At 34.3% G+C, this 21538-nt stretch overlaps 1 protein-coding gene across 3 annotated transcripts in view; it reads right to left on the bottom strand.

Moving 5' to 3' along the window:
* The window catches only part of LOC149795412 (uncharacterized), a 67384-nt gene that overhangs the window by 5732 nt on the left and 40114 nt on the right, over positions 1 to 21538 (bottom strand). For 2 of the 3 annotated variants that reach the window (XM_089965192.1, XM_089965194.1), the window contains 3 exons: positions 17194 to 17244; positions 13119 to 13232; positions 9574 to 12568 (listed from right to left, as the gene is read on the bottom strand). In XM_089965192.1, the coding sequence (XP_089821318.1) occupies positions 12231 to 12568; positions 13119 to 13232; positions 17194 to 17244 (503 nt within the window). In that variant the 3' untranslated portion in view covers positions 9574 to 12230. Of the gene's footprint in view, positions 1 to 9573; positions 12569 to 13118; positions 13233 to 17193; positions 17245 to 21538 lie in introns of those variants that run through there. The other variant, XM_089965193.1, reaches the window with a different exon arrangement.

The raw sequence follows: 21538 nt of genomic DNA on the forward strand, positions 1-21538 counted from the left end.
GGAATGTTGAACAGTATTGTCAAATCTATTTTCAAAGTTTACTGTGGTTAAAAAGCTGTTCATGTAATACAAACTTCCAAAAGGCACAAATCTAAATCAAAGACACCAGTAGATATTTAATAAATAATACTTTCAAAAATGTCAGAAGACTTGTTTTCTTTTGACATTTTAAACTGATATGTTTGATCATTACCATATAGCATTTGAGCTGGAGGCAAACTCATTGTGAATGGCCAAATTCTCATATAGGTTGAAGATGTGTAATCGAATAGAATCAATCGGGACAAGGGGTGCAGCTTCTGGCAATGTCTTGGAAATTATAACAGCTGTAGTATGAACAAAACTTAGCAGGCCTTCTTTACTTCATTCTCATCCATATTCCAATTCTTGTTCTGTTCATTCTGTACAAGTAGTCTCTTTTTGTGTATATTTTTCAATAGTTGCGTTTAATTCCAATGTGTACTTTTTATTTTATGTGGAAATGGGGTAATTGCTATTGTAGAATTCGGACAATTCCATCTTTTTTCAAAATGTATGTGTGCTTTGGTCGTTTTTGCTTCTTTGAATGACGTAATTATAAAAAATAGCTTTAGGGTAGTGATGACTTAATGGCTTTGAGGATTGCGAAATACCTGAAGAGTACACGGCATAATACCTTAAATACCTTAAATACTTCCAATTATGACAAAATATTGAATAATTTATTTAATATCGACAGACAATAATACAATTCCTCACCCATCTAGACTAACGGATTTAATAGTCATCTAATGTTATATAATTTTACTAATTAAACAGTAATAATGTGAATGACAAATCTATTGAGAAATATTGTAACAGAGTTTACAGGTAGAATTGATGAAATACCTATTTTATCCACACAAATTTACGAAGAAAGAACAGAAAGATTAAGTCAATTGTTAGGAATCCGCTCAATATAAAAACTATTTGAAGGATCTCTATTCTCCAGATATGTTAGGTTGTAACACAACTAGTACTGTCAACGCTTTGTGTTTCAAGATATGGGCATGTGGAAGCATGCACCCGTTTAAAATAACTAAGATGAAAAGGATTATAAAAGAGAATATTTACTTTGGAACAAAAGATTTCAAATAATATTGCCATGACAGGTAAATAGACACGCAAAAATGTATCCGAAAACTTATTCATTATTCAACTTGTGCTCTGCACCATAAACAAATAACAAGATGATTTAAACACTGCCTACGTGAAGATAGAGAGTGCAGTTAAAGATGTGTAATTCTGTTTTATTTCTCATTCTTTCAGATGTTATGCCGTGCTTCTCACGATTGTGCACTTTGTATAGATCTCAGCTCTTGTTCACTCCTCTTGCTCGTTTTCTAATAATTGAGGTTTGGATTCCATTTTAAACAAGACTTCCTGTTAAAAGTTTACAGGTTATCTACCAAGTTCAGCTATAAAAGTATTGCTTTGTTGCGTTACGGAATCTTTTGAAATTCTGTTAGAACCTTGCCTTTATGTCTGTTCTGTTTCATGTTAATACAGTTTGGCAAGTTAACTGAGTATACACATAAATCAGATGAAAGGTAAATTGCAAAATCACTTCAACATCCACTTTAAGTAGCAACTATAAATTGTAAAATTGAATTGCTTCAGTAAGAGCAATATTTGCAAATATGTATCTCAAATGTGAAATAAAAAATCATACATTAGTTAAATAACTCTATAAGCTGATACATCCTTTTCATAGCAGTAGGAAATTGAGAGTACAATAGATATACATGAAGACCTAGATGCACGAAACCAGAGAGCACTAAAACGATATTACATTGAGGAATACTTGGAATTAATTCGCATAACAAAAGGATAATTGTAAAACAACTAAACCTGAACATTATATTATTGAGGGAAGATTTCATAACTCCTCATCACTCTTGATTTATTGATTTAAATACAGAGCCAATATTACCCAATTTTAGGATTAATAACAAACACATTCTGCTAAATCTGCAATTAAAGGTAGAGATGGTGAAATGCTTGTTTCATCGAATCGAATTTTAGACCTCAACATGGAATGAAAGTCAATCTATTTTTAATTGGGAGTTTAAAAAATGCATGTTTTGATGTAACCGAAATATGTGATTCATCCTTTTTCCTCTTGGCTTCGTTCATGTGTGTTTGCAGATATTGCATGCGATGAGTATTGTTGTATCCTGAACTAGCTTTTGTAAAACACCAACCCATTCTCATGTTCTAGTTTGAGTGAAATATATCTGCGTTCTAATCTCTAGGCTTCTCTTAATCCTTTCAATCACAAATGCATTTGTGTCTCAGTATATTTAAAAAATATTTATTGTTTTTGATTTCTAGTATATACTTCTAGTTTATGTTTTAAAGCTCGACTCCTCATGAAACGGCATATTGCGAGTTTACTCTTCAAACTTTTTCTAAAGGCATAGTGTCTGCCATCTCTAGTTTTCATTTTCACTTTTATGCCCACAACATCAATCAGTGTTCAGACATTTTTGTACCAGTTGCTATTTTATGTACATGTTTACATGTCAACAATGTCTGACTAATGTAAACTTTTTCTAGCTTGCTTGTGCAATGTCAAGACTATTAATGTTTTCAATTTAAGGGATTTTCTTGTCATTATTTCCCGTTATTTTTTACACTTAATTGATATTTGTGCTAGCAGCTGAACTTTCACGATTGTAGCAAAGCTGCCATATATGCTATCATTTGTATGTTGTCATTCTTGCAGTGGTGTACCTGTAGGAGAAGGAAAACTCCGATTCCAAACCTCTGCTGCCTTGTGGCTATACCCACTCATGGGAAAGGCTAAGGGAGTAAACCCCGACAGAAAATCCGGAGACGGAGTCCAAAAAGGCGGTCTGACATTGACTTCAACGTCTTTCCGGCAACTCCTGCAACGCCGTTGGTGCCAAGTTCTATCGGCATTTGTCGTTCCATTGGGCCCACCAGCTGCGTGGAGAGGGGGGATCTGCCGCATGAACAACAGCTGATTCTCCATACCACCTTGTCCAGGCTTCATAGCTCCACTGGATAGGACACTCCAGCGTCGTCGTACGGCGTCGGCACAACACGAGAAGTAGCAGTTCACCGGTTTTAAGTCAAAACTCGATTGGTGTAGAGCTTGGCACCAGGGGTTACTTCTGACGGTGGGAGAGATCACCAGGTCTCACTGGACAGCTACCGCCCGCCTCAAGCTGGGCAGCCCCCAGGCAGTAAGGTGCTGCCCGCCATGGCCTGCCTGCTTCACTGGGTGCGTGGAGCTTAGAGAACCATCTCGACAAGTGGCCCACAAAACTAAGCACCAGGAAAGACTAAAAGAAGAAATAAGAAGTTTCCAACTCTTCGTTTTGCAACCTGGAACATCAGGACCATGTGTCCTGGATTGACCGCTGACCTACAGCAGATCGACGATGCACGGAAGACTGCCGTCATTGACAGAGAACTCTCCCGAATGAACATCGATACTGCCTGCCTCCAGGAGACCCGACTGGCTGACAGCGGCACTATCAGGGAAGCCAATTACACGTTATTTTTGCAGGGAAGCCCTCGGATGAACCTAGGCAGCATGGTGTAGGCTTCATTGAACCTCCGTAATCAGGTACTGAAAGAATCCTTGCCCTCCGGCTGTCAACATCCTTAGGCCTGGTCAACATCTTCAACGTGTACACCCGAACCCTCTGCTCCACCCACGAGGAGAAAGACAAGTTTTATGAGGCTCTGGATCAGGCAGTAGCCAGTATCCCCAACACTGACGGCCTTTACTTGCTAGGAGACTTCAATGCTAGAGTGGGAGCTGACCATGAGGCCTGGTCCACCTATTTCGGCTTTTAAAGAAGGGGCAAGACCAACTAGAATTGTCAGCAACTGCTGGAGATGTGCTGCTCCCACAGCCTATGTGTGACCAACACTTTCTTCAAATGCAAGGAGATCCACCAGGTGTCATGGAGACACCCACGTTCACGCCACTGGCACCAGCTAGACCTCGTCATCACCAGGCGTGCAGAACTGGCCAGTGTCCTCCTCACCCGCAGCTACTACAGTGCCGACTGCGACACGGACCATTCCCTCGTGGCCAGCGAGGTGCGTATATTTCCCAACAAGCTGCACCACGCAAAAAAATGGTCACCCACACATCAACACCTGCTGTGCAAGCAACCCATAGAAAACACAGCAGTTCATCAGCAAACTGCAGGAAGCCCTCACCAAAGTGACACCTGATGACACCATTGACTCCAAGTGGTCCCATATCAGTGACTCTGTGTACAATTCAGCCATCACAGCTTACGGGAACAGGGAGCGAAAGAATGTTGACTGGTATGAGGCAAACTGGGAGGAGATGGAGCCCGTGACTGAGGCAAAGAGGAAAGACCTCCTGGCATGCAAGACTGCACCTAGCCCCAGAACACTACAAGCCCTCAGGATTGCAAGGAACAACACCCAGAAGAGTGCTCGCCGCTGTGCCAACACCTACTGGCTGAACATTTTCTACAGTATACAGACAGCTGCCGACACCGGGGATGCAAGAGGAATGTATGAGGGTATGAAGAAGGCGACACCCCTCCCAACTACAAGACCGCCCCCCTCAAGTCCAAGACGGGCGAAGTCATCACAGACCAGGGGAAACAACTGCAGCGATGGGTTGAGCACTATCTCGAGCTATTTGCAACCCAAAACAAGGTCACTGACACTGCCCTGGACTCCATTCCAGACCTGCCTGTCATGGAGGAGCTAGGCACACAGCCCACCCTGGAAGAACTCGGAAAAGCCATCGATTGCCTTGCCTGTGGGAAGGCTCCTGGAATTGACGGCATTCCGCCTGAAGTCCTCAGGAGCGGAAAGCAGCACTGCTCCAGCGCCTACACATACTCCTTTGCCTCTGCTGTAAACAGGGATACATCCCACAGGACATGCGTGACGCCAACATCGTCACTTTGTACAAAAACAAAGGAGACCGTAACGACTGCAACAACTACCGGGGCATCTCCCTCCTCAGCATCGTCAGAAAGGCTTTCCCAAAAACCTGTTATATGGGGAGTTAGCAGAAGGTGCACGACCAAGTGGACGACCACATCTGCGCTACAAAGATGTTTGCAAAAAGGATATGAAGACGGCAAACATAAATGTCAACAACTGGGAGAGCTGTGCAAACAACCGTTCCAGCTGGCGTCTAGCTGTCAGGCAGGGAGTTCAAAACGCAGAGGAAGACAGGAAAATAAAACAAGCTGAAAAGAGAGCTAGAAAGAAGGATAAAAATAAGCTTACTTTGGAGCTACGCCATCGTGTCCCGTAGACGGACGGATGCCAAGAAGGAGTGGTGTACCTTTGGTACATCATCTTAAATAAGAGGAAACGTTCAGATAATAGCATATATTTGTTAATGTTTCTTCGCGTGTTATCAACATGCCAATATAATGTTCTGTTTACAATAGGAACGTTTACTTTCAACCGTTTGGAAGGTTTTTTAATTGTTTGAAACGTATGAAAACGTATGAATGTTTTCAGATGTATGCAAAACGTTTTCAATCTGTTCTTGACGCAAACACAACCACTTGAGTTACTAAGTCATCATGTGACTTTTTTACTTTTTTAAATCCAACGTTGCTCTCCACAGATTTGATCTCATTTTGTTTAGCAATTTGATCATTATCTCTACAATCGTACTGTAAATTTATTCGAACGCAAATCAGTGGATATATATAAAATACTTAATTTACTTCCTCCTCATACTGCTTAAACTAGCATGCGATCAGGGTCGATGATAATTCTCTCAATGTTATCATCATTAAACATCATCTTATAGATTTCTGTAGGATTTTAAATATATACGTCCAGTGTCATATTTTCTAAAAACCTAGTTCAGTAAGCATATAGAACATAGTAGACCAGATTTTTAAGGAATAGAGGATTCTGCAGGATGGGACGCCGGATGCGGTGAGCTGTCGTACATGTAAATCAGCATATATTCTAAATATTATTATTATTATTATTATTATTATTATTATTATTTGTAGGGGATACTATATTGTTTCATTTTTTAATTGTACAGGTCAGATGAACGATCAGTTTAAAACGTATTCGTCTATGAATATTTAAGCACGCTCTTGGGGGTGATATCGCATTGTATTATACTTGCAAGCAAGACCCAAGTTGTTAGATTTGTAAGGGTCAAATGATTATATGTTTAAATTGGGTGAGTGAGAGAATTTGTGCGTGTTTAGCATCGCCTTTTAATTCATTTTCGTGTTTTAACGGCACTTTTAACACATTAGAAGCTATACATTACATAGAAAACAAGGACACTTGGAGACCGCCAATAAAGAACTTGCCTGGGCGGGTATGAGAAGAAACTATCCTCGAATTACGAGTCAAAAACTCTGCCAGCTGAACTACCGAAACTCCCACTTTTTGCAAAATCGAAATGATTTGTTCAACATTGATTTTCGTTGGCTAGTATAGACTGTGTTTAAAATAATCTACATAATAAGAAGTCCATTAACATTAGATCCAAAATTAGAAGTAAATTGGAAATGCAATCTAAACAAATATATTTTCCCTAATTCAGTAAAAGAATGTCATCTCAAGGAGGAATTTCCCTAATTGTTCTCTCAACTGTGTCTCAAGTTTGTATTAGTAGGTCCAACAGTCTAAAGTTACCGAGTTTGCCATTTTCGTCCCAGTGATCACATTCATATACATCGTCTTGTTCATATTCAACTTCAGACAATTTCCTTTTAACATTAGTTTGCTGGATGTGCATTTAAGCTATTCTGTGAGCTTTGCTCAGGCCTTACTAAACGGTTTCCGTTACATATTATCCTTGGTGTGAATTAGAAGTGTCCGTAAGTAACAACTAAACGACCCACACATTAAGAGTGGACTGTGAGATAAACTGTAATTATATTTAACCTTCCTCAATCAATACTATGAGCCCATTGAACTTAATCCAATTTGTTCTTCTGAGAAAAATATATATTATCATGGCTTCATAAAAAGCATCTGCTTTGTAACTCAAATACAACGAATTAGACAGGAGGGTAATATAGTTTTAATTTAATTTCCCTTTGTAGATAGGGGTTTGACTAAGAAGCACACTCTTTATTGTTTCTAGCAAGTTGTTTCCGCACATTGGATAGAAGCAACTCCCGTACTCTATTTCGAGATTAGATAGAGAACTTTCACTGCATATATTATTGAAATATTATTGAAAAATGATCATATTAGCTTAACGGCATGTGGTTTAATTACTGCATAATCTGTTGAATGTAAATGTTAATAAATACAAAACATTTCAGGCAAATAAAAGAAAAACGTGACATGGGTTACCATCTGTTGTCTTTTTGACAAAGAACTATTTACAACGTATGTAGACATATTGATAGGTGCAATAACAAACTTTGATTAATGCATGACAGCCTGAAAGGTCCTTCCATTGCAACGATATTCTTCATGAATATACAAGGATAAATGTTCTTAAACTATCTCGAGCAGTTAATGGTATGGACATATGACATATTGATTACAGTTTGTAAAGTTTTGGAAAATAGATTCCGTTGCATGCACCCGAAATACACAGGTGATGATGCAGATATGGAAGTACCCTGATCATGATACAGATATGTACAATTTACATCCTAACACATAATTAGCTAAGACATCAGAATATATGCTTTGAAAACCACACTATATTAATGAAGTATACAAGGGTAAAACCAACATCAACAACTGCTGCTACTACAACTGCAATCTTTTTCAGTCCGTGTGCTTTTAGATCCATGACTATAACCCAACACATCAAAGCGTTATTGTGCTTATATTTTAGGTGGGTAATAGGAAAAGATTCATCATAGTTATTGAAACGTCCATTGTCCTCAAACAAAATGTCTTTCCTTCACCCATTTCCTTTCAGCACTTTTTTGTTTTGTTTTGCATTAGAACAATGGCATCCTCTCTTAGTCATCACCAGCTTCTTTGTCGTAGCTAACGGCTTATTATATGCGGTCGCATAATGGACATTTTCTCCAAACCAATCCTCATTTATATATAATGGTATCTATCAAAATATACTACCTCAGATTCCGATGTACATGAAATCGGTGTTTTTGTTTAATTATTCTAACTTTAAACTATATATATATATATATTATACAGTTTAGTCTATTTTATCGGGATCTTAATATACTTTGGTCACACAGGTTTACCTCTAGTATTTAATAATGTGCATATATGCACGCTAGCAAACAGCTGTTGGTTAGAAGAAATATAAATTAGATGGTCTCCAGTACATTTTATTGAGATGGTGTAATTATTGGTTCTTGTTTCTTATGATCTAGTATGTAGGATGTATAGTGTTTTTCGAAAACTTACATCTTGAGAATTAAATGCTTCTTTCCTGTCAAAGGCTTTTATTTGTTTATTATACTATCTAATTTTTAAACAAAGTATCTCCATCTGAGTGTTTAAAACCTTTAGCCAAGACATGAAAAAGTAGTTTAGTGATTATGCATATCGACATAAGTGTTCCTATAAAGTCTGCATTAAGGCAGAGCTACTAACTCGGCACAAATTTATCAATAATTTCAGACGTAACTGACTTGACGCTACCTTCGTTCGTACAGAATGGTTCCAACTCATAATGAGTACTGGAGTAAACGTTCATCAAAATAGCCCCAGTAGTTAGGAAATAAAGCGAAAAAGAATTGTAAATCTTAAATGGTAAGAGGGATGGATGTACTAACAGCCACTTACCAGGAACTTTAATCCACGTTCTCTTCGTCACGTACGTGCATAAATAACAGTATAAGGAAAACAATTATTAAAGTTTTCGAATATATTAATGTCAGTGTCTTTGTAGTAAAAATTAACAAGTAAAGCAGAAATATTAAACAACCTCTTGTTTGTGTACTTTCTTTTTTGCTAGAGTTTATTAGATAATTCATTAGTTACTTTAGAACACAATACAATAATTATATGTTATAATTAGAAACGTTTTTCAAATATCTAATTCTCGATGGACTTTTCAAAACTAAGCAACAAAGTCTTAAAAATTATAGGATCTATTCAGCAACATTTACTCTAGCAGAGTTGGCATTTTGCCTCAGTAACAGTAGATTAAACAGCGTTATTTCAATTGAATTTTAGATGTTGAAAAATACAATGCTCTTTACAATCATTGCACACAAATCCAGAGGACTGAACAAAAAGCGAAAATAAAAATGCAATATGTAACCATATCTACAATTCCATAAGTCGTCTGTAATGCCTGCCATCAACATTAAGTAGAATGCAATGTTCTTTATCCTTTTCTAACATAAATACAACTTTGTATTTTTATGTTATATTAACGTTTATTCGGCAATATATAGCAGGTATATATATATATATATATATATATATATATATATATATATATATATATATATATATATATATATATATATATATATATATATATATATATATATATATATATATATATATATATATATATATATATATATATATATATATATATATATATATATATATATATATATATATATATATAAGGGATGAAACAATGAAACTAAAGATTCTATTTGGAAAAACAGGACACTTATTTTGCTTTAGTGATTTGTTTGTTTTCATTTTTGTTATTTTATCTATTGGGGAGGGACTAATAAGTATCCCTATCAGTCTGATTCCGAAGTTGTAGATAGCTGTCACTCATCGAAGTCAGATTTGATTGGGCGAGCGCAACATACTTTGTGTCACCTTAAATTTTCATCAAGTATTTTAGAAGCATATAATTCATTCTTTTCATTAGCCCGTACAACGGAGTTTTAACGGGAAAAGAACATAGGCCACTCATATAATGTCAATATACATTGCAAAGAAGAATGCAAAGTTAACCTGTACAAGGTAACCTATCATACTACACGAACATGGTCATTTACATGAGATGATGGTCAAAGAATCAACATATTTATTTGCATTCGAGCTGCAATGGTCAGTGCACGTGAGAATATAAATAACATGGACAAATATATGTGATCATGCGCGATACACAAATACTCCAATTATAAAATATATGTTATATTGTCCGGATCCAGTGATGACATAGCCTTTATCGTCCTTATTCAATCATTTCATTGTTATTTATAGTATGAAATGTGTTAAATCCTTATTTATGAGATATAATTGCGCAGTATTCGTTTTACTGATTCGCTTTAGTCGTGGGAAAATTGTCTTCACTCCTCGTTATGGAATTTTTTTCTCTTTACTAATACTATGAACATTTTGGCGGCAATTTATTTTTCAGATGACTGCCTAAAGTGAAGTAGGAAAAAAGTCTTCCTGAATATGATGAATTTTCCCCACAGATGCTCGTTAAGGCGTTAAACAATACAGAAAGGCAACAACAAAATAAAACATAGGGTATTGGTCAATTTGTAGCGGGCATAGCTGGGTGAGTGGACGGCAATCCGGTAGCATGGAATCCACCGTATATACAAGAGTGGTTTAAATGTTAACGTCTAGAAGTAGATAGACTCACATCAGTTAATAGAAGTATGTGGACATAAACCAGTCTCAAAACTGACAGAACGTTGGGTCTATCAAGCAACAGCATTTTTCGCTGTTACTGTGTTGTTCTGACCATTCTGTAGTACCTATCTCTGTATAAAATCATTCAGTGAATATCATTGTTACTCTGCAAGGTATGATTCAATAATGTTCATTCTGCGTTTTCTGTTTTCGTCTGGTCGTGTCATGCGTTGTACCAACTCATGTTATATTAGATATCTTACTTTTTATTTACTTTTATTGACTTAAAATATGACTTTCACACGGAAGGAAATGTATTTAAATTATCCGCTTTTCCATATTTATGATAAATTTAATTGTGTAATGAATGTCATCCGGTTAATTAATGGTAAAATATTACTTGCTTACTAAATTATTTCTTTCCTCATTCGCGCACGTGCAAACTACAGTCGTCATGGTTGAACATATATTATCACCTGATCTTTGATTAAGCTGTAAATTAGTGAACAAACTATTGTGCTGTTATTAGAGTGGTTTTGCAGTTTAATTAATATAGATTTGCACAATAGTATAACCTTCTGGAATATGTCTTTGCAACACGTGAAAATCATTTGTCAAATAAATGTATGACATTATTTGTAATCAAAACCGCATGGATGCAATGCCAGTGATTCTTTATATATATATATATATATATATATATATATATATATATATATATATATATATATATATATATATATATATATATATATATATACCATATAATGTGTCACGGAATTCACATAAAAAAGTGTCTATGTGAAAGTGAAAATAGATGTGAGTATTCAACCATACATTTGTATTGTTTGCGCACTTAAATATGCAATTTGTGAAGATATGAAGCAAAAGTGACAATGTATAGATTTATCAGTAGACTTTTATCTTCCGCACTTATACTGATATCGTCATATGAATGTTCCTGCTGGATAAAACCAAATGTTCAAGAAAAAAGGATCAAACAACTAGCAATGCAGATCTTTTGAGTCAGTGTAAAAGGTTTGATAGGTATGAAACAGAATCATAAATATTCTTAGAGCACACATTAATATTTACAATTATGACAAGCGCTTTAGGAATTTATTCGATGAATTTGATATGAATGAGTAATGCTCAATCAGATACATGACCTAATACTGAGACTAAAGTGTGACGTTTTATATTTAATATAATGTTTTATCTTCCAAAGTTGAACACTGTTAGAAAGATATTTGACGAATTAGGTTTAACTGTGCATGACTGTGAATCAAAGGAAACATTAGTTATATAATTCTAGCAATATATTTCACTTGCAAAAGCTAGACTAGCCAATGTTAATGTGTGCTCTTGAAGATTTTAGGCTGTTAATATTTTCGCCAACAAATACAAATTTTTACGAAGTCATTATCCACTTGAATCGACGGGCATATCGAAGTAAAATAAAAGACAGGTTTACATTTTCTATCGCATTGGTATGCTTTACTTTAGGTATATTTGTCCATCTGTTAAGCCAGTTTTAACTAAACTCTTCATGGAAAGGCTATTAAATCAAATGGGCACATGATAAAGGTTCAAATTAAATGTATTCAGTTTATTATTAGTAGTGATTCCACACTGATAAAAAAGAGAATAAGAAGCCAATAAAGTATCCCCATTTTCTATGACAGTAGCCGTTAGACTGTCGTTTCCATCACACCCATCACTGTTAAATACCCAGAAGCATCCTGAATATGCGCGTTAATTGTTTGGGAGGACTCATAAATGGTTTGTTCATTATACGATACATTCTGGAGACCATCCATACCTGAAATGTTAACCACCTCGTACCCATCCATGCATAAACTTTGAGTCCTATGTAATGACCGCATGTTGGAGTCAAACTGTATATTCTTTGCAATGCTAAACTGACCAGTACTTCCATTATTACTCATAAATTTCGGCAGCTGTCTTTCTCCTGCGATAGGCGTAAGGTACACATTGGTATCACAATCCTTGAGTGCATGATGTCGTTCTACAACAATAAAAACTAAAACTGTTTAGAGATAGTTATATTAAAACAGTTCTAAATTACATAAGGTACTGAAAGTCGGTAGTGTCAATTTTGTATGTACTTTGCTCTGGAAATAAATTGATATTTGCAGCAGAAAACTTTAAAAGAACTAGTTTTTGTTTAGTTTTTTAGCATTTCGTTTTTTTTACTAGAAAAAAGAACGTGTCTTGTTATTGAAATATTTATTTTACAGAGCAAATTTAAGATTCACACTATTCCAAATTAATAGAAGTGTCGATTACTACATATTGAACTTCTTTAAATTAGTCTCCTGCCAAGATATACAACAAATGTCAAGGAATAAAATGCGACGAAAACATAAATGTCAATGTGAAAGTAGAAAAGACCCGATGCATCATTATGCTGAACAATAATACCAATTTTGAATGGTGAATGAGTTCCATTTGAAACGATATTCAATTATGTAAAGGTAAAAGTCGAATTTGAAAAAGTTATTGAATAAAGCTTAAGAATATAGTTCAAAACAACTACGGATCTTGTTTGCTTATACCTGGTTCCATCACACTCCTGTTCTTGCGTCGCATCCATATTAGAAGGCATATGATGAGGTTCATCACACCAAACGCTGCGATGGTGATAGGTAGGAAGTAGATTGGTACTTTCACTATATATATATATATATATATATATATATATATATATATATATATATATATATATATATATATATATATATATTATCCTTTAGGTACAATTCTAATGAAGACATTTAAGATTAATGTGCAATTTCTAATGATTTGGTGGTGGTCCACAACCATTTGTGATACCTAATCAACACTTAAAAAGTAAGCAGCCGGGTAAAATCTTGAAATGGAGAGCAGTTTGCAACACTTAAACGTTACATCAGAACATATTTACTGATCGTTTTCTTCGTAATCAAAAATTTGAAAGTTACTGCAGGTAAGTAACAAAAAATTCCGATAATTTCCCTTTGTACATAATTTCAAATATTTGTGTAAACGATTTCAGTTCTTTTAATACTTTGATAAAGTTGTCGATATAAATGTGTGGATTTCCATTATGAAGGAGTGTTGCACTTCTTCCTTTCTTGTTACCTGTTTTATCTCTCCTGAGTATCGTACTGCAAGGAAATGTCATAACAGACAATTATTCCGATAACAAAATCATTTGTTTAAACAATATTTTTTTTAAAACAATTGATGAACAGTAGAAAAGAATCTAGTTCTATGGCACATTTTTGTAGAGATTGTCACCGTCAGTTCAACATATATATATATATATATATATATATATATATATATATATATATATATATATATATATATATATATAGATAGATAGATAGATAGATAGATATGAGGTTATTTATTTGTTTATATAAGCTTCTTCCTTTATCAGTTCATTTCAGGCTAAAAGAGAAGCTTATTTAAAGTAGATTTCATACGTAAATTAAAGCACATTATACAACGGTTTTAAATATCTATTTCAATATTGTTAAAATTAAAGAAATAATTGTAATGGGATTACAAGAGAACACCATGTATACCAGCAGTCATGGTCGGAAGCCTTGCCTCTTGCAAAGTGAGATTCCATGTCTATACAAGTGTGAGAATGATTTCTCATGTTGCAAAAATGAGGAATCACAAATGCAGGTAACTCATTAAAGCTGACGGTTTCCATTTTAAAGATCAGCTTTTTTGTTGGTGGGATGTTTTTGTTAAATGAAAGTATTAATACAGTCCGACTGAACAGTGTTTTCCTCGAGAGTTCTGTAAATCCCACCAAATATTCACATTTGTAGTCACTCGGCCTCGCCTTAATATGTTGGAAAACCTATGTGGACTGACGATTATTTTTGCGTTTTCACAGCGACGGTAATACACTATCCCTATAATTTACATTAACTTTAACAATAGTATATTAATTATATACTATGACACTGCTACCTTATTCACATTAATTAGGCATGTATTATTATATATCTAAAATCAATGCATATGACACAGTAATGCAGAACTATGTAATTATAATACATATATACTTATTTGTAACCATTGGGAACTTTTGTCAATATCAGGTTTTTTAATGTTTGTATTTACTTCTATTCATATTAGAACAGTTTTGTCAAGACACAACCTGCATGCTTTTATAGGGATTTAGTTTCATAATACTGTATTTATTACAGATGCAATCGATCACATCAGTTCTTTGTCCATATATAGCTTACGCTAACAACAAAAGTAGCAGAACTAATATTGTTTGCATTACATCATTACCAGTATATAAGCATGTATTGCTACAGTTAGCTAAATACTAAGTGTAAGCCTATATCCTATTACTTTATTTTCGGTGAACGTCAATAATAATTTGAATCATACTTTTCTTGATGTTGATTCATATGTAACCATTACATTAATTGCAATTCATTTAGTTCAGTTGCCGACACTTTTACGAGTATGACATTATTCATTTTTACATTCAAGCGTATAGATTTATTTTGGCTATTTTTTCTTTATTATACAAAATAAAGAACAAGACTAAACTGTTTATGATTGGCACTTTTGTTTGATCCACTCTTTAACTTTGGAGTAAAAGAAATAAAACACTTGTAAGATTCATACAAATAATATGGGCATATCATGGTATCCAAATGAGTCCATCATTTCCTAAGACAACATATATTTGGATGCATACAAAATGGTGAGACAAAATAGAGAAGAACCCTTTATGTGAAAGGGTTCACATACTAGTCATATTTTTTGGAACCATGAATGTTTGTTTTTTGTAAAGTCAGATTAGAAATGTGTTCTCCGGATGAACTCATCCATACGCTTGAATCATGCTTGTTATGAAATTTGTCCGAGATCTTGCTGACATAAACTTATATGTCGTGTATTTAAAAAGTTATGAATATTTTCTTATGACGTTTGTGTTTCTTTGAACTTCTCGATCAATTTAATGTCGATAAACAGACAAAATAGCATTCTATGAAATTAGATTCAAAAACTGTCAGAGAGAGAGAACAGTTCTGCTTTTGAGCAAAGAATATCTTGTAAAATCTGGGTACTCTTAGAGTACTTGTTTAACTGATATTACGGCCAATTTTGGATCAAGTTTACCAATATAATTATCTGTTATTATATCATTCAATAAACATTTAAAGCGTAGAAACGTTTGTGCAAGATGAGTCTTGTATTTGCGATGGCTGATCAATGGCAGATTTAAATCGGCAAGTGTATAATAAATAGCAAGCATGCAAAATTAACCAGAGACATTTAAATGAGATTGTTAAGGGTGATGAAGCATGGGTTTACTTTTATGACCACGACTCAAGAGACAATACTAATGTTTGAACGGAACGGAACGAGCAGATACCACATATCTCTGAACGTACTTGGACTGTCAAGGTAGTTTCATGCGCATTATTTCTCGATGCGAAATTGGATCATACATGCACTTCACTAGAACACTATAGAAACCAACCTTGGTGCACTGGTACATGTTATATCAATCTACTCAGCTGCAGCAAATCGGTACATAAACCCGTTGCCTAGACAGACTAATTGGAGAAGCATCACCATCCAAACGTTGTCCCATTCTTTATACATCAATGGATTAGCTCAAATAGATTTTTGACTGAATCTCGTTTTCAAGGCTGGCTAAAGTACAGATGATTTGAAAGACTCACTGCAGTTGGATGTGGTGTGTTCCATTGTATGAATAAAATACCAAATATGAATATAAAATGAAACCCAATTACTGGATAATCTGCCTGATACAATAGCGGTAAAGGAGGGTGCTTTCATGCCTTACACTGACATAATGTTTGTTAATAAAGACATTTCGTGTTCGGACTATTAACATTCAGCACTGTATATATCGATATCATTCAGATAGCTGTCAAAATTGTTTATATTACTATCATGCAGATAGCTATATCTTAAGATGTTCCTTTTCTTGATACACGAAATTTACAAATTTATTTAACTATCCATGATTTGTAAATTGACTTCTCAATTTGGACCATAGAGTTAGCTGCTCACCGTTTACCTTTAATTTAAATGACTGTAAACATGTTTTATTATCTTGTTTTCATATTCTCCTCCTAGGGACGTAACTGTCAATAAAAGTCCAAATGTTTAAAGATTAACGACGTGTCAGACATTTCCGTCGTTGTAAGTATGAAATAAAATTTTGACTTTTAATGTGGAAAGGAGAATTTTAGACATTTTTAAATTAATCAGATATAACCATTGTAATGCCATTCTATTGTCTCAAATACGCACATCTTCCTATCACATATTAATAAGTAGAATCCTTTTCATTCTTGCTTCGGTTACCTACAAAAATGGTTTGCGTTGCAAGATTTGCATTATATACTATGGTGTTAAACCTGCCATAAAGGAGACATATGCACGGCATACATCGTTGTAAAATATCGATTTTTTAACATAATAACTTTAAAATAAAATTAACCTCCATTTAATAGTTATCTCTGTATAATAGCCCATTGTAGTGGCAATAACTGTTGACAACAAGTCGTAATCAAAAGCAAAAGGATGTTCACGTTTAGAAAAGACATTCATACTATTCGGTGCCTTTACCTGTTTCAAGCTCAGATGCTAAATTTCTTTTCAGATCAGTTACTATTTCATCTGAAAAAAAGAAATATTTCTTAAGGTACTTAATTGTTATATTCAAAAGATCTTCTGATATTATTTTCAACAAGTTATGAAATTGCTCCCTTTTGTCTTTGAAGCAATTTAAATCACTTCAATTTAGGTCAAATTCAATTACATTCTGAAATGTTAGCAGCAGCATCATCCGTAGTTGTACTGGCACATTGGGTATTTCTTAGGATATATATATATATATATATATATATATATATATATATATATATATATATATATATATATATATATATATATATATCTCAAAGTCTGTGACAAGGGTTGTGTGAAAGAAGATTGCTCCAGCGAGTCATTTGACCAACACTGCTGTTATTGCCTGCATGACGTATGAAAAGTCATCGATGCAGCGTTAATCTGTATTTGACAGAGGTTATTGTATGTCGTATATATATTGAAATTAGTTTGAAGTTCCCTCAAATATGCGATATTTAACCATAAAGGTCATTGGTCATTACTTGTTCACCGACCTTTTATTGAAAATATGTCCATCTACTCTGGGAACTACCTATAGAAAGCGTCTTAATGAACACTGTCGTAGCAGATAAGTAAAATTAACTATATTTCTTGAATATATATATATATATATATATATATATATATATATATATATATATATATATATATATATATATATATATATGTATGTATGTATGTATGTATGTATGATTATATACACCACATACTATACAGTCAATCCTATTATAACTTGTATATATTGCAGCTATTTAGATGCGTCCTTGAAATTACTTACTTGATTTCGTACTTTGTGGAAACAGTAAACTCGCTTGACTATGGGGTGAAATACTGTGCAAATGGGATCCAGCTGAACTTGCATCTAGTGCAACTATATTCATAGTGATAATAATTGAATCTGTGTATATAACAAAATATGCTATTTTTATTTTGTGCGACAGGTTAACGGATGATATAAAATCATTGTCATTTAAAACTGTGTGTCCCGTTTTGTTAATGGACAGTTATATATAAGATCTTCAAAATGTATAATATTTATGTGGGTTTTTTTACATGTGTAGATTACAAATCTGTCACTATGCTAAACTTTGCTCCAACTGATTTCCCGAACTTTGCCATAAAAAGTAATGAAGAATTACACCGTCCAAAATCAAGGCTACCTCCGTATACTTAGCTACTATCTGATATTATGTATGACATCGTTCTAACTTAAGTCAACAATACTCATATGAGAGCGTATTGATTACGTGATCATTTGATTTTCGTACTAATTTATATGTTTCTACATATGTGTTATACTAGGAACTATTATGAAGAGCGTTAGTAGTTGCCCATATTGCATATTCGTTTCTTTTTTGCAACTGTATTGCAAGCAATTAAATCATCACATACTTTTCTAGACGTTGAAAAAAGGAAAGGATTAAGGCAATGTCTTAGGTAATCATCTCCGGTGGCCTAATGGTTAGAACGTCCGCTTCGGATGCCGGAGGTCGTGGATTCGAACCCATACCGAGTCATACCAAAGACTTAAAAATGGTACCAACAGCTGCCTCGCTAGGCGCTTAACATTAAGATGTTGGTGTTAGGACTGGTTTGCCTTGTGTCATTATAATGTGACTGGGTGGGCCATCATACTACATGGTTGCGGAACGATACTCCAGTGCCTGACATCACTATAAACTACTACACTGCAGACATCGTACCGATATGAATGAAAAACTGTTAAAGCTACCTTAAAACTCAAATCACACACACACACATACACAAACAGAGAGAGCTAAAATCATGTTGAAATGACAGAGAGAGAGAAAAGAAGAAGTTTGCACCATTTATAGGATAGATAAATTTGATATTGCTGTTATTGATATTTTTAAAATGCACGTAAATATTTAATACCAATAAGTGTCTATTTGAACTCGACTTCATGTAAAACGAAACATCATTGCAATATTAATAAGTACTTTGTTTCCGAAAATGGTTTGAAAATTCCTTAGGGGAATATTTATCGATGGATCAGATGACATACTATTCTACAGACTTTCCTGATAGTTCATTGTTAGCACAGACGTTCATATGTATATCAATTATAAGTCGGAAGAAGAACCAAATTTTATTTTGGATTAATATATATCATAGATTTTTAGGAACTAATGTACCAGAAAATATAAAATATATATGTTAGAATTTTAGAATTCAAAGATTTGAAATTAATAAAATCTAATACGTATTAATATCAATTCCCCTGAAGGAAGTAAATCATATCATTTTACGTCTCCCATAGTTAGTTTTATTACATACCGATGCAATCCTACATGCTTGATCCGGCTTTCGTTACTGATGTTTAATCCACATTTCAGAATCAATTACCCAAATTGGAACATTTGTAATGTCATCTTAAACGTCAGCATGTCGATAGCTTTAGACGTAGAGTATAACATATTTATAAACCATGATTAGTTCTGAATTATGTGTATACACTAAAAATAAAAATGTTTCTAAAGCGTACAAGAGTAAGTATAAACAAATTTAAACCCGCATTCTCGTTTCGCTCTGTGTCTAGAGAGAGAACCCATTTGATAAAGTTTATAAATAAATGTCGGACTCGTGACGTTGATATATCCCTATGCAATACCCAACTCGTATTTTCAGCCAAATTAGACAGGAACACGCGTAGTTTTGTAAATGTACGGCACAGGCTAATGGAGGAGGCCGGCGTTTTTACTTTGATATCGCGATTGGAACAAAATCTGCTCACGCATACAAATGCAAGAAATAAAACTATGCAAATTATAATATTTTACATCATCTTGCCTAGAACATGAGTAACAATCTTAGTCTCTAAAAGGTGAAATATCTTTTTGTTTTTACATGTAATTGGGTTCCAGATAAACCTGCATGCAGACTAACGTATTCATGTAGTAGTAGTTATAACAGTAGGACCTACAAAAGGTGGCGTTATGCAGCGTTCGCTCTCACTCTCACATTGCTTTAACACACTCTCTCTCTCTCTCTCTCTCTCTCTCTCTCTCTCTATATATATATATATATATATATATATATATATATATATATATATATATATATATATATATGTGTGTGTGTGTGTGTGTGTGTGTGTGTGTGTGTCCAATTGTATATTGACGACTTCACAATTACGTAGCAGTCATGTTCTTTAGTGCATCTACGAAGAAATCAACTTACTTGGTTTCAGTGAAATCTGCTGACTATAGTGATGCAATTTGGTTTTTGTTATACATCCTTGTAGCGTATCAGGATTCGTGGTGCTAGTTGTGTTAGTACATGTTTATTACGTATTTCATAATAAGATATTAAAATATATCAGTGGGAGAAAAATACTATAGCCATAGTGTCGATACCACTTATGGAACTACTTTCTTCATTGTGGAACTATATCTGTTCTTAGGGATGTTCTTCGGAACTTCATTTCCATATTTAAGCCTATTTTATTTTACTTCATTTCCTTGTCTCTCTCTGTCTCTGTGAGTCTCACTCTCTCTCTCTCTCTCTCTCTCTCTCTCTCTCTCTCTCTCTCTCCCATCATTTTCCCTCTTCAAATTAGGATGATTAGACTAGTTAAACCTGATGTAATCAATTAAAAGGCACCATCAAGAATGCAAAAAAAATGAGCCACAAACAGCAAAAGCAGAATTAAAGTATTAACTTTACATAAATAGTTGTTCTGACGAAGCACGCAGATTGTCAGTGACGGAACGTACACGGCTATCACCAGTTCAACGTGTCTCTGTTTGGATATTACATGAAGACGATACAATAGAATATAAAAAGCAATCATAATTGAATTTACTTTTTGTCGTTCGACACGAATGAGAAATTAATTCAAAACTCATAATCTATACAAATTCCTTCCACATCTTACAACACTTGTAATATATATCACTAAAGGAATATGCGAAACAATGGGTGCAACAACTAAGAATGAAGTCGAGTAAACAAGTATGAACACGAAAGAAGTTTTTAAAATATTATAATAATGCACCTAACGAATTTCTTCATATTGCTCCATATACGATTTGCTGCGGTCGAATGTTTGCCGTAGTGTGAAGGACGAACTCGAGTCCTATTGTTCGCAGTCATTCAAGATTATTCAGGGAAACAATTGAAAACAGAAAGCTATATACGATCATTATCCATACATACTACATTAAACAGTACATCAATTATAAACAAAATACCTACGAAACTACTTTTTTAACACGAAAAGTACTTTTACTCAAACAGCACATGTGTCTGATTATGGCAT

Source organism: Sinohyriopsis cumingii, chromosome 7, assembly GCF_028554795.1.
Source record: "Sinohyriopsis cumingii isolate HCF-2022 chromosome 7, ASM2855479v2, whole genome shotgun sequence".
NCBI classification, from domain to species: Eukaryota; Metazoa; Mollusca; class Bivalvia; order Unionida; family Unionidae; genus Sinohyriopsis; species Sinohyriopsis cumingii.